The 24032-nt window shown below is 50.9% G+C and overlaps 3 protein-coding genes across 4 annotated transcripts in view; 1 reads left to right on the forward strand and 2 right to left on the reverse strand.

The window, feature by feature from the left end:
* Nucleotides 1-1677: 1677 nt before the first annotated feature.
* Nucleotides 1678-6996, reverse strand: RAB33A (RAB33A, member RAS oncogene family). Its single transcript, XM_067549782.1, has 2 exons — nucleotides 6587-6996; nucleotides 1678-2252 (listed from the first exon to the last, which is right to left on the reverse strand). The coding sequence occupies exons 1-2, from the start codon at nucleotides 6920-6922 to the stop codon at nucleotides 1797-1799; spliced, it is 792 nt and encodes a 263-aa protein (XP_067405883.1). The 5' UTR covers nucleotides 6923-6996; the 3' UTR covers nucleotides 1678-1796.
* Nucleotides 6997-14600: 7604 nt separating this feature from the next.
* MARS2 (methionyl-tRNA synthetase 2, mitochondrial) lies at nucleotides 14601-20146 on the reverse strand. The gene is made up of 3 exons (XM_067548484.1): nucleotides 19903-20146; nucleotides 19194-19528; nucleotides 14601-15975 (listed from the first exon to the last, which is right to left on the reverse strand). Exons 1-3 carry the CDS (start codon nucleotides 20138-20140, stop codon nucleotides 14806-14808), a joined length of 1743 nt encoding a protein of 580 aa, XP_067404585.1. The 5' UTR covers nucleotides 20141-20146; the 3' UTR covers nucleotides 14601-14805.
* Nucleotides 20147-20356: 210 nt separating this feature from the next.
* AIFM1 (apoptosis inducing factor mitochondria associated 1) overlaps nucleotides 20357-24032 on the forward strand; it is a 42171-nt gene continuing 38495 nt past the window's right edge. For both annotated transcript variants that reach the window (XM_067548485.1, XM_067548486.1), the window contains exon 1: nucleotides 20357-20515. In XM_067548485.1, the coding sequence (XP_067404586.1) occupies nucleotides 20425-20515 (91 nt within the window). In that variant the 5' untranslated portion in view covers nucleotides 20357-20424. The remainder of the gene's footprint in view (nucleotides 20516-24032) is intronic.

Raw genomic sequence — 24032 nt, forward strand, 5'->3', positions numbered from 1 at the left:
TGTATGTCCAGCCCTCTCCTGGACAGCTCAGAGAAATAATGAGGTTCAGTGCTCCTCTAAGAGGCAAAACCACATCACAGTTTACTTACGTTGGGGAGAGGGGGGGATTTTAAATATACCCTACCCTTTAAATTCAGTGCTGAGTTGGTTTGTGGTAAGAATGAAATAAATTAACAAAATATACATAGGATTGAGTTCAAGTATAAGGAATGAAGATAGAGTTACAAGTAAAACGGAACAAAACCTGCTTCTAAAAGTCCAAAATTTAATTTAGTAAGGTGCAATCTTTGCCTAGGCAGCTTTGTCACCTAGAGTCAATTCCCAGAGACTTCAAACCTCCACCATGCTGCCCTCCTCAGTTGAAGGACTCATCTTTCTCAGCTCACAAGAGCTCTGTTTCCTTATGTCTGTCAAGGGATGAATGCTAAAGTTGGCTTCTGTCTTTGCTTATATGTTTCAAAGTTCAGTAATGTTTCAGGCGGCAGGATGGCCACATGTTCTTTCCTTTCTGTGGGCTTCCCATCCCCCTGTCTGTAAATAAGGCTTCTGTTGTTTCTGATTCCACTATGCTTAATTTACAAAGAAGACAGGAGGGAATGTCACAGCTACCTACCTATCTGGACAAACTATATAGCCTAATATAAATAGTTGTCCATAATTCTTTACATAGTTTTAAATATGTACATTTCACAATATTAGTCTTCAGTGGGTCACAGTCTTTCAGAAAAGACCTCACTTTCCATACACTTTTATAACAGTAATATTGTATACAATCCATTTATTCATTTGCTTATGATTTGAGGTTCAGCCTCCCCATCTTCATAGACCAGTAAGCCTTTGCAAAGTACTCTTTGAAAAGTAAAACCTAGACCAAGTTTCTCTCCTCTGCCGGGTGTAGCTGCCATGCTGACTTGTTAGTGTGAGGTTTGCCTCCACCCCTTGTCAGCTTGCTGAGTCTGTTTATGTGATATGCAAATACATTCTCATGGTCTTTCAAAGTACTTTGGAAGTAACTGTCCAGTGGAAAAACAACATTCCTTTCTTTAGGGTAACTCCTGTTTGACTGGCAAATAAACTGAAATTCTAATTCTTAAAATGTATGTCCATACTTTTGCATCAGTTGCTTATGCCTACATTACACACTATCAATCACCAGTGAGTTAGGGTTATCCTATGACAATCTGTATCTAAAAGGTGTCCTGTAATAACTATACTGAGTTAGGGTACACAGGGCTTGTTAGGCCAACTGAAACTCACGGCTAGAGATCAGGGTGTCCCTTTCCCTCTGCCCTTGGGCTGTTCTTCATGTCACAATGTCATTCTACGTTTTTTTTTAATCAAAACGTCATGCCGTACCAGAAAGAAGCTGCAGATTGTATCCTGCCAGGAATCCTTAGAGAAATGAGTGCAAGTCAGCCCATCCAGCACAGAGGAGGCATTCAGCCCAGATAGAGGCCTGTAATAGAACAGCTACAAGGATGCCTCTCCCCACAGCATCAAAGCGTCAAATTCCACAGTATGACTGCAATGTGCCCTTTAAACTTTACCTAGGGTTAATATCTTATATGGCCAGCCAGCTGAGGCTTTGCTGAGAGTTCCAGTCCCAGCCAAGGCCCTATTTCTACATAGTTACTGTAAATCACCTGTTGATAGGCACAAACAGACTCAAAGCAGACATCAGTGATACAAATTTTATTTTGTTAACATTAATTCATATTGAAACAAGCAGGTGTCAGACATATACAGGCACAAAACCCCTCCCACCACAATATTAATCGAGAATGCACAGCCTCTATTCAGCAGGGGCAGGAATTTTTATTGTTAGCATCTTGTGTGAACTCCAGTTTCTGCACCTTTCCCTGCTGCCTCTCCATATCCCGATAGAGCAGGGACTTCTGGGCCTTCAACCGGCAGGCCAGGCACATGAAAATTGACTCCACGTTCTGACTCTCTTTGGGGTCCTTGGCTGATGTTTCAAACAAAAGCATATTGTGAGCATCAGCGAATTTCAGAGCCACGCTGGATGGCACCTGAATTTGTTCTCGTAAGTCACACTTGTTCCCGACAAGCACCTTGGGCACGAGAGGGGGCACAGCGTGCCCATTGCATTCCTCAATCCACATCTTGAGGTTGGTGAAGGAAGTCATCTTAGTGACATCATAGACAAAGATGACGGCATGCACATTGCGGTAATAGTGTTCCACCATGCTCTTCCGAAACCGCTCCTGGCCAGCTGTATCCCAGACCTGCACCTAGAAAACAAAGCACAGCATGCCAGGGCAGCCGAGAGGGAGGGTCAGGACAGCACTTAGGCCCTCCCCCAGCACACCATGAAGGCCTTGGGAACAGGTCGCTCCTTGTTGAGGCATTTCCTCCTACTCTATATCATTATCAATTTGTACCTAACCCTTGTTCACCTTGATTAGTGACAACCACAGAGCTCCACACAGCTAATTCCCCTTCACCTCAGCTGACACTGCTGAATCCAGCACATTTTGAGAGCGGTCCCTCTCTGGGCAGCCCTTGCTTTACCTGCAGATGGTCCCTGTACTCTGGCCCACAAGCCTCTCAGCCTATGGCCTCCTTTGTTCTTGTACAGAGCATGGTTTGCTCCAGGCAAAGTGGCTGTCTGGGATTCAGTCACCTTTGCTTAGCATCCTGCCTGCAGCACCTGTCTGGCAGGCCCTGTGAGCTTCTTTTTAGAGAGTGTTTCCTCTTCTTAATGTGTTTCATTGCCATCTTCACCATAGCAATGATAGGCACAGAACACCTGGCGCTTCAGAGGCATTTCAACACCAGATGAGGCATTAGTCCCCCTCGTCCAGCATCCTAGTCCAGAAGAGGTGAAGAACATTGTAACACACCCAGCCAATCGTACAATGGTGAATCTGGAGGGGGAAGAAATAGAATTCCTTCCTGAACCCTGCAGGTGCACCCTGAACCCTGGGATTTGGTTTTGTTTTTTTTAAAGCTGCAAAAGCTCCAGACTGATCCTGAAACCATCCAGCTTCCTTGTCAACCCTATCAACCCAGTATCATCATCTGCAGCAAGGGAGTCTCTCAAGCTGGGCACACAGACAGAAAGCAAGCATGTTTGTTCCTCATTTCCCTGCCATTCGATTCCTGGAACAACCCCCTTGCATATGCACAGGGACGGCATGAAAAGGAGAGGCTGCTCTGGACTCATTGCCCTTCAGACCCTCCTGCTCCCACCCTCTCACATCCCCTCTTTCTGGCTACATAAGCCTCACTTTCCCCTTCTGATGGGTTTAGCCTGGGTCACTGCTGAAGTGTAAGCCACTAGAGGAGAGCAGCAAGCTGGGCATTTCTGAAGCCTAGAGCAGTAAGGTTGGCTTCAGGCCAACATGCAGTGTAAGATGCACTGGCAAGAACATGGGGCTCAAGAACAAAGCAGGCTGGAAGCATTTTGACCAAACTTTTTCCTGTTGAAAAATGCCACTTTATCCAGGACCAGATCAAACTGAGATGCAGAGCACCCCAGAACAGCCAACAGCCCACTGAGCAGAGCACTCACACGGGAAGCCCAGCTTCAAATGTCTGTTCTGCCCAATTTGAAGCAGAGACCCAGGTCTCCCACCTCTCAGACAAGTGTCCTGACCACTGGGCTACACAGTCAGGCTCCTGTTGGAACGTTTCACTTTGTATGACTAGTTAAATACTCATTGGGCCAGAAAGAGGGACTCAACAGCCAGTGATTATGGCTCTCGCCTGGTTTCTGAGCTGTTCGGTCTCACTTGGGTCATGTTTTCAGGCTTTTATCTGCATTCGTAAAGGCTAGAAATGAACAGCTTTTATTTTTTTCTTCCCCCAAATGAAAAAGCTTAGAGTCTCCCTTACTCACATGATCCCATGACCTGCAGCTTTAAGAAAAACACCAAATATTGTGAGACCTGTGATAAAATGGCAGGAGTTGGGAGCACTGTGTCCCTCCTCTACAAGTGCTCAGACTCTGCTCGGCCAATCCCACTGCAGCATGCCAATCTTCCCTTGCTCTCTGCTATGTTACCCATCAAGTCAAAATCTACCAGCCCCAAACCGCGAGCCAGATCCAGCCCATGCACGGTATGGAAGTGGACTCAAAGACGAGTTAACATTTTGCAGAATCTCAGCTTATTTTCTAGCCCTCACATTTGCAAAGACAGTCTGAAAACACCTGAATGCAGCCTGAAGGCTGAGAAACCAGAATGCAAAAAAGACCCAGCATTCAAGCTTTTAAACAGTCTCATGATTTGGGGGGTCTGGCTCATGATTTTGGAACATTTGGGGTTGCAATACTGGAATGGTCATCTCCTCCTACAGAGAAGTCTCGCAGCTTGCACCAAATGAAGGGGATTGGCACCCACACACAGCCAGCTGCTCAAGGCCTGTTCCCAGCATAGCCATTACAGACAGACACAGCAAGGAGCATCCCACTGGGCTGCCAGCCGCCTGAACACGCTGCTGCAGCTAATCATGCACTGGGCCTCGAGCCACAGTCACAGCAAGTGGCTAGGTCCACAGCTCTGCCCTGCAAACTGCCCCTTTATGGGCCTAAACCCCAGCTCTACAATGCCACGTCTTCCCGCTACCCACCAGGCCCAGGGACAGAAGTCCTGTGGTCTGGAGCAGCCACCAGCTCCTTCCTCCAAGCACTCACTCCCACGTCCCCACGCGGCTCCCTTGCTCAAATCTGGGCACGCTGGACCTTTGCACAGCATCCTCACCAACAGAACCTTCTCCTCCACCAGAAAACTTGGAACCTCACCCCCCCGGGCCTGCTACATGGCCCCCACTCCTCCAGTGGCCTCATACCTCAGCACCTCCAGAACTCTCCTGTCCCTCCCCACCCAATCCGCATACATCTCCTGCCATAGACCTCCTGTACCTCCCCTCCCCTTGTGCCTCTTATTCCCTTGTACCTTCCTGCCCCCTAAGCTCCACATTCCTTCCTGCCCCCATTCACCTCATACCTCCCTGCCCCTCTTATAGCATCATAAAGTTAGAAGGGACCTCAGGAGGTCATCTAGTCCAACCCCCTGCTCAGAGCAGGACTAACCTCAGCTAAATAATCCCAGCGAGGGTTTTGTCAAGCCGCAGTTTAAAAACCTCTAAAGATGGAGATCCCACCACCTCCCTAGGTAACCCATTCCAGTGCTTCACCACCCTCCTAGTGAAAAACTTTTTCCTAATGTCCGACCTAGACCTCCCCCCTTGCAACTTGAGACCATTGCTCCTTGTTCTGTCATCTGCCACCACCGAGAACAGCCTAGCTCCATCCTCCCTGGAACCCTCTTTCAGGTAGTTAAAGGCTGCTATCAAATCCCCCCTCATTCTTCTCTTCTGTAGACTGAACAAGCCTAGTTCTTTCAGCCTTTCTTCATAAGTCATGTGCTCCAGTCCCCTAATCATTTTTGTTGCCCTCCGCTGGACTCTCTCCGACTTCTCCACATCCTTGTTGTAGTGGGGGGTCCAAAACTGGACACAATACTCCAAATGCGGCCTCACCAATGCCGAATAGAGGGGAACGATCACCTCCCGTGATCTGCTGGCAATGCTCCTACTAATGCAGCCCAATATGCTATTAGCCTTCTTGGCAACCAGGGCACACTACTGACTCATATTCAGCTTCTTATCCACTGTTACCCCAGGTCCTTTTCTGCAGAACTGCTGCCTAGCACGTTGGTCCCCAGTCTGTAGCTGTGCATGGGATTCTTCCGTCCTAAGTGCAGGACTCTGCACTTGTCCTTGTTGAACCTCATCAGATTTCTTTTGGCCCAATCCTCCAGTTTGTTTAGGTCCTTCTGTATCCTATCCCTATCTTCCAGGGTATCTACCACTCCCCCCAGCTTAGTGTCATCTGCAAACTTGCTGAGGGTGCAATCTACCCCATCCTCCAGATCATTGATGAAGATGTTGAACAAAACCGGACCAACCCTTGGGGCACTCCACTTGTGACCGGCTGCCAGCTAGACAATGCTTCAACAATGATTTCAGACCTTCCCATCTCCTGGATGCTCTCATACCCCACCACCCAGCCCCTCCAGTGCCCTCATAACCCCCCACCCTGCCCCTCCAGTGCCCTTGTAGCTCCCTGCCCCACTTCTGCCCTCTGATGCCCCTATAACCTGCTATTCCACTCCCTGCCCTCCCACAAACCAGCCCAGTGCCGTTGTACGTTACTGCCCCCATGCTAGTGCCCCACCTCTGCTCTCCCACTCCACTGATGTCCTCATATCTCCCAACCCGGTGATGTTTTCTTAGCTCCATGCCCCCCTCCATACCTCTCTGGCCACTTCGCTCCCCCTCATTTCTCTCCCACACACTCCAGCCAAACTCCAGCCCCCTCCCCACTGCCACCCCACACACTCCCTGCCCCTCTTCATCCCCTGCCCATCCCCACGCCTGCTCTTCGGCCCTTGCACACCCATGGATGTGTGACACCTCGCCAGCCCCCCCATCAGAGCGAGGTTCCCCTTCTCTCCCTCTGTTGCTGGGGCTGGGCCCCCACCCCCTGGTGCCTCACCAACCACCTCCACCCCATGCCCTCCTGTCACCAACCCCCCTGCTTGTTCCCCCCACTCCCGACCTTGATCTGCTCCCCCTCGATCTCCACCGTCTTCTCCCTGAAGTCCACGCCGATGGTGGCCTCGGTGCTGGCGGGGAAGGCGCCGCCGCAGAAGCGGAAGGTCAGGCAGGTCTTGCCCACGTTAGAGTCGCCGATGACGATGATTTTGAAGATGCGGAGCCGCAGGCACTGCTCCAGCGAGGCATCCAGCGCGGCGGCGGCGGCCGGCCCGGTCCCGGGGGCGGCGGCGGAGGGCTGCATACCGGGCGCTGCGCTGAGCCGGGCGGCGGCGGCCCCGGCCAGGCGCACACAAAGGCGGGCGGCTGCCGAGCCCGGCCCCGGCGGCGGCTGATACATATTCAGCGCGGCGGAGACCCTCCCCCTGGCCGGGCGGCGGGGCCTCGCCCGACCGCCCGCCCGCAGCCAGGCGGGGCGGCACCGCCCGGGCCCGGCCCCTCGCTCGCTCCCTTCTCCCCGGCGCCCCCGCGCGGCGGGGCGGGGCGGGGCGCTCTGTTGCTGCGGGCCCCTTGCTGAGCGGCTCCTCTGCCAGCGCCGGGCCGGCCGGGTTACACGCACTGACTGAAGGGCCCTCGGACACCTTTCAGTCCATCGTCCAGCTCCTGCAGATCCATACTGAGCTCACAAGTTCCATCTCCCAGAGCGTCCCAGGGACAAGTATCAATGGTTCAGTCCCATTGCCTTTGTGGTCACGTCATTTCTACAGGTCTGTGTCAGCCAGTCCTTTAACGACCCATTAATTCCACCCCAGACAGTTACATGGCACAAGACCTCATGTTGCAAGCTCTGCCCCAAGAGCAGCTTTTTACCCCTTTTGCACGTAGCAAAGCATATACATATGTATAGGGAAACTGAGTCACACATAGGGATCAAAAATATTACAGCAAATTCCTACTTCGTCACACAGGGCATCTCAGGGCTTGCACACTGCCACTTATATCGGCATACCTAACAATGCTCAGGGGAGTGCGTAAGCTACCCCCGTGAGTGACCTAAGCGCTGGTACGGACAGTGCTGTGTTGGCAGTACATAGCTGCTGCCTGGCGGGGAGGTGGATTTATTGTGCTGAGGGCAGAGTTCTCTCCCCTTGACACAGTGTCTTCACCAAACGCACTGCAGCTGTGCTGATGCAGCACTTCTAGTGTGGACTAGCCCAGAGTCCATTCCTGTCCCATTGGCAGGTGGCTTGCCTGGACAGCCCTGTCTCTGTCTTTCCCCTTTCCCACCAAAGGCTCAGCTTTCCCTCCGTGCTCTTGGGTCCTTTTGGATAGTTTGGGGAAACTTTCCCATGCACGCTGGTATGTGGGGAAGAATCCATCCACCATGCCCAGCTCCTCTGGGTTTGTGCCCTGGGTAGGGTCACTGTGCTTCCTTCAGCTGGACGCTCAGTCAAGCATGATACCTAGGGAGGCATCTCACATTGGACACTTTGGTTGGCCCCAACTCTCTGTGCATTGGAATGTTTCACGTCACCTTTACCCCTTCCTTTGGCTGCTTCCCAGCCTTTTCTTCCCTCTCTTGCATCCTTAGCCTTGCCTACACTGGGGATCTACTCCACTTACAGCCTGTGGCACATCTGCACCAGTGCAAACTCCCATTGCAGATGGGGTGAAGCTGATTCCTAGGTGCCTTGCTGCACCACTGGCTAGTGCTCAGACAAAGCTGAGTGCAGACAAGACCTTTGATTTCATCCTTTGTTGCCCTCTCTTTCAGCCTGGGGTCCTTCTTATTACTCAGGAGTCTCTGCAGGGCTCCTTCACCCCTCAATCTCCCGTTCCTTTCTCTCTGACTGCCTTTCCCTGCACTGCCTCTCTAGGGGACCCAGCAGCTGCTCTGTATTAGTACTGGTGGAGCTGAATGGTGACTGCTGCCAGCGGGGATCTAGCATGACCCCCTGGAGCAGTGCACGCAGAGATGTCCCTGCAAACTCTGCTAGCCAGACTATGCTGCAGCCCTTCCCCCTCAACCCTTTGGCTTTGTAAATGGCTCTAATACCCTTCACCGTAGTCAAGGAAACCATGCTAGAACCCAGCTAGCAATCATGGCTGTCGCTTGGAGGAGGATCCTCCTGGACGGGACTGGAAACGCATACATTAGCAGGCTGACGATAGCCACGCAACTGCAGAAGGGATTATACACCAGAGAAAATGCTGGTGGAAAATAGACAGGGCCGCTAACAAGGCGATGGGAGAAAATGCTTTTAGGCATTCTTTGTTCATGGCAATCCCGAGGGATTTCGAACAGTTTCCAGTCCCTCCCTTGGAGAATATCTGAGTCCTCTGGTGACGGGTGCATTAGAAACAAACACACCGAAGGATTCTAACCTCTCCCGAGGAGCTTGATGCAGATTTTGACTCCAGCCTGCAGTGGGAGGGTGGAGGGTACATCTCCACTCCAATAAAAGACCCACCACATGGCCTTGCCTGGCCCAGGTCAGCTGAGCAAGCTTATGGGGCTCAGGCTGCAAGGCTAAAAATTGCAGTGTAGGTGTTTAGGCTCAGGCTGGAGCCCCGGCTCTGAAACCTGGCAGAGAGGGCGGGTCTCAGAGTCCAAACATCCATACATCCATTTTTAGCCCCGCAAGCCCAAGTCAATAGAGCCAAGCTCTGAGACTCGGTGCTGTGGTTTTGATCGCAGCGTAGGCATGCCCTGAGCGCCCAAGGACTCACTTAAACAGCAGGGACAAAAAGGGGCTAGTTATACAAGGCCAGATGAGGACTGGACAGGGCAGCTGCTGGAGCACTTGCATATGCTCTGGGACTGCGCGTAGCCTGCAATCACCCAGCTGTGAGGTAGATGCTCCAGTGGACAATAACCCACCCTCCGCACTTTTGGGCTGCACGTGCCGGGGTGTCACCGCATCTCTCGCTACAACTCCGATGAGACAACCATACGCTATATTAGCTTCAAGAAGTAAGGGGAACTTCACCATTCTGGAAAGATGCACACAGGCTGGAAGGAAATTGAGAGAAGAGCAACATAAAGGATCTCGAGGGAGCAATTTGTGACAAGATATTAAAAGAGCTAGATCTGTGGAGCTGGGGGACAGGTCCCTAAAGGTAACAGACAGACAGCTTCTGCCAACTCTCACAATTTTATCATAAATCTCATGATATTTGGTGTTTTTCTTCAATCCCCAGGTCCTGGAGGGAGGCAATGATGGAATAGTCTTTTTGCACTTTTATTGTCCTTATTTTGAAGAAAAGCTTTTAAATGTGACCCCAAAGGCTCACACACCAAACGACAAAGAACCAGAACCCACCTTTGGGTTTGGTCCCTAGGTAAGGCACACCTTCTGTTTTAAGCCAACCTCCCGATTGCTAAGCAAGGGGCTGGCAACACTGGGACTGCTTAGTGTGGGCAAGGGAGTGGAATTAGGAAGAAAGGGGTGGATGATGAAAGGGAAAATACAAGCTGAAATCAGGAGACACCTTCCCACAGAGACCTGCTAGGCTGCAGAGGTGGGAGCCCATTGCATGGAAACATGTTCCTGCCAGGTCACCATCAGGCGTCATTTCAACGGGTGAATATTCTACAGGACGTGGCCCTATTATGACCTAGGTGACTGGCAGGACCATTCTGGATTTCTCCCCACCATGTTTTCCTGTGATTCTCTGATCTCCTGTGTAGCACGGCCGACCCTCAGCCCCCAAGAACCATTAGTCAGGCCTATTGTAGTCATAAGTTTGGCTTAAAAATCATGAGACTTTAAAAACTAATAATGATGTGGTCCTGTTGCTTTGTCTCTGTGTTTCGGCCATTAGAGGCCATGTTTTCACGCTTTTCCCTGTATTTAGGAGAGCTAGAGACTTACTTTTTGTTTTAAAATGAAAGCTGAGCTTCAGCAAATCCAGCCAGGGTCCCCAACACTTCTAAAGTAATAGGTGAGCTAAAAATCCTTTTGGGAGAACGTCCCTTCTGACATCTTCCCACATCAGCCAGAAGCAGACCAGGCCCAGGCCCACTGGTGTTCTTTCAGGGGGCTGCAATTTGCCAGTGATGATTCTAGACCAGGTCTGGATTTAGGAGATGCACAGGAATCTCCACTTATCAGCAAGGGTGGACTGGCTTACCACTGCCCTGAGAGCAGAGTCTTCCCCTACCTCAACAGTGCACAGGACAACCTGCACCTACCCTTCAACTGCGGCCAAAAGTGAAATGAGTCTGGGAGCAGAAAGGTCTCATTCAAATTCCAATTTGTGCATCTCATCAAACCACTGCATTGTGCAAGAGGCAGGCCCAGGAGAAAATTAGGAGTGGATCGGGCCCCTTAGGATGGGGGTACATTAGCAGAGCTAGCCCTGGAACAACAGGGGGCATGTGGGTCAGGACAGTGGGGGAATCAAAGGAATGAGGCAGTTGTGTGCACATATTGCTGCCGCACTGCATGGCAGTCGGCTCCCTGGAACAGGGGACACGATCCTCTTTCCTCAGCTGGACTTTGCAAATGGAGCTGCAGAGCCGCCCTGTCAGCAGGGCCCCTTCCTGCTCCTGTAGAAGGTGCCGAACAGCAGGACTTTGCTCTTTGCTGGCTTATCCACATGTGGAGTCTCAAGTTCTCACTGCCCGGTGCTGGAGGGTCCTGGCAGGACCTCTGAGGGACCTGCTTGGCAATCCCGAGCAAGGCTGAACCCTGAGTGGTAGCTCTCCCCAAAGCACAGGGGGGAGAAATACTGAGACAGTCAAAGGAGAAAATGGCCAATGCTTAATACTGGTATGTACATGGTCCCAGTCAGGCATCGGCATCCCCCCTCCTTGCATGAGAGGATGTCTGGCTATGCTGAGAAAGCTCCCTGCCTGGCTGGTTAAGGGACAGCAGCACATTGGTTTGCGTGAGAGAGACCAGGCCTTTAAATGAAAGCTGCAACTGGGAAAGGCAGCAAAGGTGGAGGACCCAGAAAGCACCCGCCCAGCCAGGATCTCCTTTTGTACTCTGGAAAGAGGGGGGTTGTTTCTGGGGGACTCTGCTGTGTCACAAGGCAATCTTCTGAAGAGTGTGGGGCTTTGTCTAGCCCCTGGCTTGGGGGGAGCAGCTGCTACCCCTCATGATTCTAGAGGCACGGTTCTCACACTATGGGGCAGGCTCCCAAGGGAGGTACGGGAATGTGGCAAGGGAGGCACAAGGTGTGTGTCCCCCCACCTTCCTTTTTTTGCAAAAAGTTTGGGGACCACTGGTCTGGAAGGATGCCAGGAATGGCGCCTGGAAGCCAGTTCCCTGTTCCAGAGCCACAGAGACTTAAAGGGAGCCCAGAAGAGACTGGTAACTGAGCCCAAAGGGAGGGCCGAAGAGATGCCAAAGCGGGAGGGCAGAACCTTTTGTTGGTTTGGGACATTTGTTACTCAGAAGGGGTTGGAACTTAGCTGAGGGCTGAGTCTCATGGATCCCCCAGAGCAGTGGCTCTCAACCTTTCCAGATGACTGTACCCCTTTCAGGAGTCTGATTTGTCTTGCACACCCCAAGTTTCACCGCACTTAAGAACGACTTGCTTACAAAATCAGACATAGAAATACAAAATTGTGGCAGCGCACTGTTACTGAAAAATTGCTTTTTCATTTTTACCATATAAAATAAATCAATTAGGATATAAATATTGTACTTACATTTCAGTGGGCAGCATAAACCAGCCATTGTCTGAATGAAATTTTAGTTGCTAGTGCTTTTTATGTAACCTGTTGTAAAACGAGGCAAATATCTAGATGAGTTGATGGACCCCTGGAAGACCTCTGCGTACCCCATGGGTACACATACCCCTGGTTGAGAACCACTGCCACAGCGAGATGGAAAACTGGTGAGCAGAAATTTAGGCAGGGGATGTCTGCAAATCCAAGCTTGGCCATCAGGGGGTGCTACTGGGCTGCCACGCCTGTGACAGCCCTTCAGGGTTCATCTGTTCCCATAAACCAGTAGTACAGGTGCCCTAAGGTCAGCACTCAAGCTCCATCAGGACAGGGGGGTGGGGGGATGAAGAGAGTTCCTGGAGCGAGGAAGCCCCTAGAACACCCTGCTCACAGCCCCCTCCTTTTTCAAGTCCAGGGACTGTTAGTTCGCACACTTCTGCCCATCCCAGAGCTCCACGTGAGGAGAGGGGCCATTTCTTCAGTAGCCAGGATCCAAGCCACCCAGGGTCAGCACTGGCTGAGGTTTGTGTGTGCCTGTCAGCAGGGCGTGAGGCCCAGTGTGCTGCAGAATCTGGGGTGGTGAAGGCATGGAAAGCAGTGGCAAGGTCCCTGCATCCCCAAAAGTAAGTTGTTGCCTTCAAGCCAAGTGCAGATACAGTAACTGCTGGATGGCCCAGGAACTCCCAAGGCTGTGAAACCGTACAGCAAGTCAACTCCCCTACTCAGCGACCCCCACTGACTCTTCCAATGGCTTCCCCCAGCATATGCGGGGGGAGTCTTGGCCAGTTCACCTTCATCTAAGCCCCCGTCTGCCAGGCACTGTTCCAATGCACTGACCAGGCCCGAGGAGACGGCACTGATGGCCCTGTCCACGCCACAAGTACAGCCGCAGAGTTTCTGTAACCAGTTAGCGTCACTTCCATCTGCTCCAACTACAGCGGAGTTGAGTTGTCGTCACAACATGACCATGTCGCTTGTCTGACTGAGCAACTGCACTTGCCACACTGCCTGATGTTTGGATCTGGGCCACACCCACGTTGCCCCAGCGGGAGATAATGTGTGCCCTCCAGACATATGGGGGAATGTGCTCTGGGCTGTCCTGGGAGCAAGGACAGTGACCACACTGGTTAGGTAGGAACAAGGGTCTGACTGCTCAGCAGGACAGTGAGCAGAGGCGACCATGTGCCATCCAGGCCTCTGGCTTGGGCCACTGATTCTTGCTTGCCGTGGTTACTGACGGCATTAACAGAGCTGGAGACTAGCCCTCCCTACAGCCAATAGCCATTAACTGGTTACAGACTCAGTTACAGCTGCAGTCTGGCCAGGGGCCAGAGCTATAGAGCTTCCTCCAATTTTCCTCACAGTGCCATGCACACACTGAACAGCAGCAGTGACAGGCTACAATCCTGCCTGCACGTGGCCCAGGGCAGATGAGCCGTTGCCCCACAGTACAAAGTCATTACTTGTATGGCGGTAGTAGCTAGAAGAAGCCTTCCCACATCCCCCTCATAGCATAACATTCCACAACTCTGCGGGGCAATCCGTCAGACTCAGCTATAGATCTATGTGCTCCAATCTGACCGCCCTCCTCTTCATCTGTAACAAGCCAGCCGCAACCCCCAATGCAACCTCCTGGGAGGACAAAGCTGCTAAAGACAACATGTAGGGACCACCGTATACCCAGAGGACAAAAGAAGCAAATGTTCTACCAGCCATCAACAGGGCGCTCTGTCAGTGAACTCACAGACGACAGCAGGCAAAGGAACCAGCCCCGGCAATGAAAGCTCTCGTCTCTGCTCTGAGCACCACTGCAAACAGCTGGCTGCACGGTTTGTCAGCAACCCCAGTTCCCCTCACTGCCCTGTCATCAGCCCCTGCCCTTCTCACTTCCAACTCATTCTCACACCGCTGCCCACAAATCAACCAGCAGGTCTGAGTGCCCCCAAGATCTCTGGGTCCTCTCTTCTTCAATGTATAGAGGTGCCAGCTGGGGGGCCACACCCCAGGATAGGGCATTTGGGGACAGGCTGCTGTGCTCTTGCCCAGATGTCATTAGCAGAATGACCACACCTCCTCATATTAAGGAGAGAGGCAAAGAGGACGGAAAAGGAAACTAACTGGGTGAGAGGTGGGGATGAGGTGAACTTTTCAAAGCCCAAATATTATTTAGAAAGGGCCGGCAGCAAGGATCTACCCTTTTAAAAAAGCAGAGTCAAGCATTATCCTAATCCCTTTTCATGTCCCACACTCAACAGCAGCAACATTCCAGCTCTGTGCTGCAATTCCAGTTCCTTCTCTCTCTGTTGCTGACTGAATCAAAGAGCTGCTGATGGCATTTATCAGCAACCCCGTTAGAGAAGGCTCCACTCAGTACCCCACAAAAGACAAGAGGCCTGGCTCACACCGCTAGAGTTTTATTACAATGCGGTATTCGGGCCTCCTGCTTTGGCAAAGGCATACCAGTCAGGAGGGGGCTGCACGAGACCTGCCCGGCTGATACCTCCTCTGAGAAGCTGCTAACGTTTTTTAAAAACATACTTAAACAGAGACAGATGTTCTGGGTGTCCGTGGAGGTTTTATTCACAGCAGTTACTTGTCAAGGTCTAAGGCCCCTTGGTTTCCATCGGACGCCTTCTTGTTGTTTCCAGCTTGTGAAATAAGACCCCCGTGTCAGGACCAAGTCTTCTCCCTTCAAACGGTGACAGCTTCCCATGGTAGCGAGGTAGGAAGGTCACGTCTGTGAAAGCCCTTTCTTCGGGCTTAACAGCCAGCCTCGAAAGTAACCTGTCTGCAGTGGCGGGAATCACTGGCTGCAGTAGAATCCCATAAATCCGCAGACATTCCAGAGTCACGTGAAGGATAGTGTCAAGCCAGCACTTCTCTGCAGGGTTGTCTCGGCACAGTTTCCAGGGCGCGTGTCTCTGGAAGAAGCCATTGGTCTGCCTCACGCACGCAATAATGGATTCTAAAGCCTTGTATATTTGGAAGTGATCAAAATAGTCAGTCACCTGGCGAGGCAGGTGTGCAACTAATGCTACCAGCTCGTAGTCCTCAGCCAAAGCTCTGCTTGAGGCCCCTTGGTCAGAGCCCTTTCGAAAGCATGACTCTGAGAAATGTGGATAAGTCCCACTAGGGTTGATGCTAGGGGCTGTACAGCGGTTGAGAAGCCCCCCGAGGGCATCTGCCAGCTCAGAATTCACCAGCTTAATAACTTTCTCCTCAGAATAGTCACAGTCTCGCTCAGGGACACCTTGCCTTAGCAGGAAGTACCTAAAGCCATCGACTGTATACTGATTGAAACATGCCACTGGATCCACCACATTGCCCAGGCTTTTTGACATCTTTTGCCCATGGACTGTCCAGTGGGAATGCACATAGATCTGCCTGGGGGGATCCAGCCCCATAGCCATTAGTAATGCTGGCCAGTAGATGGCATGGAACTTGAGGATGTCCTTGCCAACAACATGGTAAGCAGCCGGCCACCAGGCCTGGTGTGTATCAGGGTAACCTGCTACAGTCAGATAGTTCACCAAGGCATCTACCCACACATAAATGGTTTGTGTTGAATCATCAGGGACAGGGATACCCCACTGTAGTCGGCTTCTCTCACGGGAGACGGACAGGTCTGGCAAGTCCTCTTCCAGCCACCGGAGCACCAGCTGGTAGAAGGGCTCAGGGGAGATGACATGATGGTTCCCCTGGAGCCACTTCTGTAATGGCTCTTGAAATTCAGACAGCTTGAACATGTAATTCTCCTCTTTGGTCCAGTGCACCTGAGAGTGAGAGAGAAAAATGAATTACAACCAATACCCTTCACTAGTAGTTCTACAATATACACCCATAGCTTTGTTAACATGGAGTTATGGTTGTAGGCATCCAATAGGGCCTGGTGCCCCATGTGCCCTCCCACTGCACAAGAGCTTAATTCTCAAAATTCAAATCTTGAAAAACCAAGAAATGCAGAACTATGATCCTCTTACGTCTCTACTACAAGGACTGCTGCCCTCCCTCTCTCCAGCAGTAAAAAAATCCAGGAAATGAAACCTCCTGGACAACATGCAAATGTTGCACTGGTTTAATTTAAATTTGTTTTTAAGACCATTTAGTGAAACAGGTGCAAACTTTGGTTTAAGAGTGTCTTACTTCAATTTAGTTTAAACTTGTTCCCAGTCCATTTAAGATAAACTGATATACACCTTTTACACTTATTTAACTGAATTAATTTGAAATCACACATCAGTTAAAATGGTGCAAACTCTGCAGACAGACACGCCCTAAGTAAATTGATAAGTGAACACAGGAAGGGTCAGGCCAAACTAGGAATTCATAGATTTTAAAGACAAGAGAGATTATCATAATAACCTAGCCAGGGTTCCTGCATAAAACAGACCAGAGAATTTCACTCAGTGATTCCTGCACTGAGACCAATTATATGACTGAGCTGGAACACGTCTTTTAGAAAGACATATATTCTTGATTTCAAGAGACGAAGTATCTACTACTTCCCTAAGTAAAGTGTCCCAATGAATAGTCACCTTCATTGTTAAACACTTGCACCTCATTTCCAGGTTGAGTTTGCCTGATTTCAACTTCCAGCCTCTGGATCTCCATATGCTTTTGCCCGCTATATTAAAAGAGCCCTCTGCTACCAGAAATATTCCTAGATTCAAAGGCCAGAAGGGACCCCTTGATCATCTAATCTGACTTCCTATATAGCAGGGGCCAGAGAGTTTCCCCTAAATAATTCCCATGTGAATCAGAGCAGATCTTTTAGAAAAACATCTGATCTTGATTTAAAAATTGTCACAGCCCTTAGTAAATTGTTCCAATGGTTAATTACCCTCACTGTTAAAGATTTAACTATTTTCCCCGCAAAAAGTCTCTCACTGTAAGGCAGATTTTCCAGATCTTGAATCATGCTTGTAGTTCTTTTCTGATCCTTTTAGATTTTCCAGCATCCTTTTGAACTGGATGGTAGTCAGTGATGCTCTCACTAATGCTGTGTACAGAGGCAATACCAACCTCCCTGCTACTACCTAGCCAGAACATTGGACCGGGAGCTCACATCCAGCTGGTTCTCCAGCATACATTTAAGTTCCTTTCAGAGTCACTGCTTTCCAGGATACAGCCCCCTTCTCCTGCAAGTGTGACCTGCATTCTTTTTTCCTAGCTGTATAATCTTGCACTGGGCGGGGTTAAAATGCTTCCTCCTGAAGCAATTAATGTCGCTCTGTAGAGCATATCTTGGTTTTCTGACACTGCACCAACCTGAGTGAACACAAAGCTCCTGCATCCACCACAAGACAATTCTTCCTGCTAGATGTCGCAGGAGAGGGCTCTTCTCTGCACGTATCAGACCCAGAGTCACGGTCAAAAATGCTGCTTGAAGTGACTCCTCCAACATCCCAGAAGTCTGTGACAGAACACAGAACAGAAAGCAGGCCTCCTAGGCCACATTCAGTCGCATAGTTCAGGAAAGGACTGAATCATCATTCCATTATCCTAACTGCTTACTAGAGTCTTTTGTCTTCCCTCTATATAATCAATATTAGTTTCATTGACAGTTCTTCTACAGTAAAATCAGAGTCTCTGTGTGGATGTTAGAGCACTAAACCAGACGTTTTGTCCTGAGGGAAAATTTCCCAAAGAAGTCCTTGCAGTACATACGCATGCAGAGACAAGGAGCATACCCAACACACATTCTCTGAAAGCTGCCAACGTCAGGGCTCAAACTTGCAGTGCACAGATGCAGTTGAGGTTCAGTGACTATAGCATGTCACAATGAGCCACACGGTTATGCTGGTATCAGGCTGTCTGAAAAGCCTCTGACATACAACATGGCCCCAGACACACCATCATATGCATTTCACTCTCTGTCATTTCGGGTCGACCCACACGGAGGTTTCCAACGTAGCCCTCAACATCACTTGAAATACTGCTTCCTCAAAGGGCCAGTGGGTGTCAGGCCCAGAGATCAGTCCAAAGTATCTGAGATCAGTTTGGGGAGAACCAGGGCCATTGTTTGAGCCCAAGGTGTGCACAAAAAAGGGGGTAAATACAAAATCACCTTATTCACTTTCTTGGTCATGGGGGGGAACTGTATCCCTTGGGAACCCCTTGCTCAAATTACTCTAAATTTGGACCACTAACCCATACACATCTCAGTGAGGTACAACTTTCAAGACAATCCAAATATGCATGTGTCTTAGGGTACTTAGAAAACTGACTCAGCCTTAACTCGATGGGAGCTGCTGCTCTTTTATAATTAACAACAAGCACTGGAAGAGGATGGTCAGCCGTCTCATGGTCTTCAAGCTTCCAAGCCAGTGCACCTGCTCCTAAGCTACTATGTTGCGAGGGATGGTCTCTCTCTACCTAAGGGACAGCTCCCAAGAGACCGTGCAGTTTAGCTTTAAGAAAAATCTAGCTCTTTGCTATTCCACTGTCTCATGCCTTAGAACCAACAACCAAATTCCAATAACTTTATGTTTTTATGTACTTGGGGTTTTTCTTGGTGCTGAATAATATATCTCAACAGAGGCAGTGTAGTGAAATGGGATTATGTGGATATTGCTCTCTGTTTTGTCCCCATTGGTGCACAGAGAGTGTTATAAGAAGGTTGATGTTTTAATAATGACCCATTTTAGAGTGTTCTGTCTCCAGAACCCTCTGACTGCAAATTTAGACCCAAACTCTGCTCCAGCCCATGAACAGACTCACCAGCTTTCAAGCTGATCTAACCATGCAAGTCAATTCTAGAGAGGTTTGAAGATTCAGCTTCTCTCTTGCAGCATTAACTATGAAACTGCTGCTATTGGTTCTCTTTAGCAGGCAGTCTGCTGAGCAGCTGCAAGGGGAGCATGGGGCCTGAGCCCTGTTGGGAAGGAAGAAGAGAAAGTACCTGCCACTGCTCTGCCTGGTGAGGCAGGGAAGGCACCAGGGCATGCCGAGGGGAGAGCAGGGACGAAGGCAGAGCAGCTCAGTGCTGTACCTGATGGCCGCTCTCCAGCGAGACCTTGCAACTGCGGCCATGGGCATCAGGACGCTCGGTAAGCTGTGCCTCGGGCAGGAAGCACTCATCCGGTGTGCAGTACCAGCCCTCGTAGACACCCTTGTAGAGCAGGCCACGGTCGCGCAGCGCCACCCAGAAGTGCTGCACTGCCCGACGGTGGCGCGGCTCCGTGGTGCGGATGAAGTCTGTGAAGGAGACGCCAGCCTGGGAGAACAGGTCGCGGAACAGGCTGGACACGTGCGCGCAGAGCTCAGGGGGAGATGTGCCGGCGGTTGCCGCGGCCTGCTGAATCTTCAGCCCATGCTCGTCTGTCCCTGCAACAGCCAAGCGGGACCTGCTGAGCACTGGGCCCAACACAGCTGGGCTGCAGGCAGTGCCCAAGCATCATATTTCCAGGCCCAGTACAAACTTTTAACACGGACCCCTCCCATAATGGGGGTAACAGCCTGGGCCAGGCCTCCCAGGCCCCAGTAAAGTGTACCCTTCCCCCCCATGGGGGCCTGCTGCGGGGCCCATCGCAGTCACCGCCCAGCTCGCAGCGAGCCCGACAGGCAGCGGGCCGGGCCCGCGGCCGGAGAAGCCGGGGGGAGGGGAAGCCGGCTGGGAGCAGCAGAGGGCGCCATGAGGCCGGGAGCGGGGGCCCGGCCCGCTGCTGCCAGACTCGCGGTAACCGTCGCCCCCCGCTCACCGGTGGCGAGGAGGCCCGGGCCCGGCCCCAGCAGGCCCCGCTGCCGGTGCAGCGCGTCGGCCAGCAGCGCCGAGTACAGATGCCCGATGTGCGGCGGCCCGTTCACATAGAAGATCGGGGTGGAGAGAAGCCAGCGGCGGCCGGACCCGGAGCTTCCCCGCCGGGGATGGGGACGGGGCGTGGCCCGGAGCGGCCCCCGCGCGGGACGGAAGAGGCCGCGCGCCGGGAACAGCAGCATGGCGGGGGGCGGGGTGGGAATGTCAGTAATGCACCTGTCACCTGACCCCTCGGCCCGGCCGGTCTCGCGAGAGCTGGCCTGGCTGGCACGAGACGACGGCGCCTCGCACACCGTAGAGCCGTGCGCGTGCGTGGAGGGAAGCAGCCAATCAGGGCGCGGGGTGGAGCGTGGTATGCGGCGCGCATGCGCCGAGGGTGGGCGGGGAGTTGGGATCGGGCTCAGCGCGTGCGGACGGCGGGGACGCCGGACGGTCGGAGAGAGGCGGAGCGGGGCGCGCTGCAGCCATGTTCCGCTGCCGAGTGGCCGCCGTGGCGGAGAAGCTGGGCTGGAGCCTACGCTCCCTGACCCCGAGGCCGCGGGGCCGGGCGGCGGCAGGTGGGTCGGGGCTCGCGTCCCGCGCCCCGGCGTCCGCCCGCCGGCCCGGGCATGGGCGCGACCCCCCAGGGAGCTCCCGGGCCGAATCCCCGCCCGCCCCCGCTGCCAGTCCCTGGAGCCCAGCTCCCTGGGGAGCTGACCGGGCCAGCCTCCCCTTCCCCCCCGGCTCTCCTGCCGCGCAGCCCCGACGCTGTGCCGTGAGCGGGGATCGTGGGAGCTGCCTGGGGCCTCCGGGAAAGGTGGGCGGAATCAGAGTCCGCCTGGCAGGCGCCGAGCGCTGCTAGCTGAGCAAGGCGTCTGTGAGGCACGAAGGCAACGTGGGTTAAGCGCAGGAAGCCAAGGGGCTAGACAGGTCCGTGGAGGGTAGGTCCATCAGAGGCTGTTAGCCAGGAAGGTCTGGGATGCAACCCGTGCTCCTAGTGCCCTGACTGCTGGAAGCCGGGAGGGGATGTGGGTCTGGGTCACTCCAGCTGCCCTGTTCTGTTCTCTGTCCTTGAAGCTAGGGTACTGGCCACTGTTGGAGTCAAGATACTGGGCTAGATGGACCATTGGTCTGACCAAATGGCTGTTCCTACTCCTCCCGGGTACCCCAGCTCATTGATGTCAGCCAGGTAGGTCAGGATGATGACTAGAAGGAGCTGGGCCTCTGAATGACAAGAAGAATTTTAGGTTAAAGCTCACTGCTGCATTGCCTGCTGAATTGGCTTTGGAACTTGAGTGCCTAATAGTGGAAGAGAGACAGGATGTGAGTGAGTCCTCAAACAGTTATTGGTGTGTGGTATGAGTCAGAGAGACTTCGAGTCTAGAACAGAAATAAAACCCAGTGGAGTTTAATGGTAAAAGTTGGGAGCTCTTAGCTGTGCTGTTTTTTACCCACTTCTGTGACCTTTTGCATCAGAATGTGGGTAGTGAGAAACAGCTTCTGTGACACCATTACATGGATTCTTGAACTGCTGTGTTCATCTTCCTTGAGATTGTGACAGCTCAATGTGAGAGCTGTTTGAGGATGTAGTTTTGAGCTTTTGGAGCATGAGATCAGTGAATGAAGTCCTCTGGGCAGCTTCCTATTCCATGAATCTAATCCTCTGTTGTAAAAAGGCCATCTTAATCTCCAGGTTTGAGAAATTAGATTGCCATTTCCTTAAAAATGAACTTTGAAGCAACACACAACCTGCATTTGCCTTCTACTGCTCCTTGATATAAGGGCTTGAAGAGGACCTCAAACTTTGTCTGACTTTCATGTTTGGAATATCTGGTCCTCACTTCCTTCTTTGTTGATAGTTTCTGACAAGATCTTTGGAGGATGGTGTTAGTGAAGTCTCACAAGGCTATAAGATGAGTTTCAACTCCCCATGCTTCAAAATGAGGTGGGGGAGGAGTACTGATTATCACACTGGAAACTGACAGCCTAAGACTACTGTTGGTGGTTTAAGAATCAGTATTCTCTCATCTCCCTACCCTTCCTTGATGTCAATGATCTAGTCGTCCAATGACCTTTCCTGGACCCTTTGAGCAAAATGAGAGAATCTGATTTTTCAAATATGAAAAGTGTTCTGAGATGCGGGGAGAGGGCTTGCAACTGTCTTTGAATAAATGAGACTTTGTGCTTCATAGTTTAAGGTTAAGATTTTGTCACGGTTATTTTTAGTAAAAGTCAGGAACAGCTCATGGGAAATAAACAAAAATTCAGGGAGTCTGTGACTTTACTAAAATAATGGGAGGGGATGGGACGGGACAGAGTTAGAGGGAAGAATGACAGCTGGAACCCCATCGTGGGGGGCTGGCCACCCATCAGCTGTTGGGTGGTAGCTGGGAGATGGGGCTGGCCATCCCCGATCAGCTGATATGGGATCAGCCCTAGGCTGCTGCTGAACAGCTGATTCATGGCCACCAGCCCCTGCCCCATCACTGCCAAACAGCTGTTCAGCGACTCAGGGTTGACAGCTGCTTCAGCCTTGCCCCAGAAAATGTCATGAAAGTTCTGGAAAGTCACGGAATCCGTGACTTCTGTGATTTCCATGACACAGTCGTATCCTTATTCGTAGTTCACCTTTAAACGATGCCCATGCCTTTGAACCTCTGTGCTTAGAGATCTCTTGGCTTCTTGGTACTGTCTCTCGCTAATGTGTCCCATTTCCTACAGTTCTGTTCTGTGGACCCTTCATGGGACAGAATGGGGAGTGGGAAATGTTGGTACTATTCTTCAACTTCGCAGGCAATTCCAGGATCTTTGGCTGAAATAACTATCAGTTAAATAATTACTATCAAACTCTTAAAATGTTGTTCTTTTGTTTCCAAGTGAGCGCATAATCGAGATGAGCGGTTTATTTTGTTACGTTCTTATACCACATGCATCCCCATGGCACTTGCAGAGTATCCTCTTAAGAGCTATTTTTTCATCTATCCGCCCACTTAGGGAAGGCATCCTGAAATCAGGTACATTTAGAAATATTTCTTCATTTCTAGAAATGTAAATTTTTTTTAAATGAAAACTTAAATCCAGCAAAAGCTGATTCAGTAACTAAAGATCCCTAATCACTCTAGCACACAGAGGGTATTGAGTGACTTACAACCTTTTCCAGTAAGTACTTCTAGGAGCTACATACAGGAGGAATCAAATGATGCATCTGTTGTTCTTATAGGTTCTGTTAGCATTGAATTGCCACTGTTATCTCATGTCAGCTGATGTCATAGGGCACCTAAGCATTTGAGTCTCTTTCAGAATTTCAGTCCATCTTAAACACACTGGCTTGAACTCATCCTCTCTTCGTTTTCTTTTTCTGGACTTTTAAAGTATTCAGAGAGCTTTGCATGAGAAGTGAAATGAAAAGGCAAGGCAAGGGAATTTATTGCACATCCTTGCAAGGAAGCAGGCTATTTTACGCTATCCGTCCTTGCATTTACTTTTGACATCAGATGTTAACCTTTAAGGAAATGGCATATTCTTTCTCTTTCAGCGAATCTTTTGGTGGAAGAGATTTCCCCTGTGCCTCTTAGATCACTGATTAAGAGGAATGGCCTTTTGTTATAGTTTCTAAGCATTGCCAAATTAATACTCCAGAGAATCTTGCAAATTATCTTTTCATTAGAGAGGACATGTTGTCTGATAGCTATTGAAATAATAAATCTGTAAATCTTTTAGAATCTTGTTGCCTTTTCCACCCATTCCTCTTGGAAAGGGTGACAGATTTGAACCATCAGCTCTCTCGCTCTTTCTCTCCTTCCCTCCCTCTTCCTCCCAATGGTGCATGAGATGAGATAAGAACTATGGAATGCTGCCTTCTCACTTTCCCCTGTCTTGAAGTTTGACTCTTATTGCAAGGATGTAAATTGGAGAACTCTCTAACTGGAAAAGGTGCAATAGAAGTTTCAAGACTAGTCCTACAGTGCAATGGAAGTGAAATTTGCTTTGATGTTATTGAAGGGAAATGGACCCAAATATAGTCATCTTGTTATAGTCCTGCTTTCCATGCACCATAGCCAATTCACTTGTGATATTCTGCCAGTAGCCTGGTAA

This window comes from Emydura macquarii, unplaced genomic scaffold (genome assembly GCF_026122565.2).
Source record: "Emydura macquarii macquarii isolate MOO-44397 ecotype Brisbane River unplaced genomic scaffold, CSIRO-AGI_Emac_v2 contig_1253, whole genome shotgun sequence".
Taxonomy (NCBI): domain Eukaryota; kingdom Metazoa; phylum Chordata; order Testudines; family Chelidae; genus Emydura; species Emydura macquarii.

Excerpts from the sequence above, each read along its gene's own strand:
- MARS2 (XM_067548484.1), bottom strand. The coding sequence starts at position 20,140 with ATGCTGCTGTTCCCGGCGCGCGGCCTCTTCCGTCCCGCGCGGGGGCCG. Across the intron at positions 19,529-19,902 it reads CCCGGGCCTCCTCGCCACCG|GGACAGACGAGCATGGGCTG; the intron begins GTGAGCGGGGGG and ends TGGCTGTTGCAG. Across the intron at positions 15,976-19,193 it reads CGCTGGAGAGCGGCCATCAG|GTGCACTGGACCAAAGAGGA; the intron begins GTACAGCACTGA and ends TCTCACTCTCAG.
- RAB33A (XM_067549782.1), bottom strand. The coding sequence starts at position 6,922 with ATGTATCAGCCGCCGCCGGGGCCGGGCTCGGCAGCCGCCCGCCTTTGT. Across the intron at positions 2,253-6,586 it reads TCGAGGGGGAGCAGATCAAG|GTGCAGGTCTGGGATACAGC; the intron begins GTCGGGAGTGGG and ends TTTGTTTTCTAG.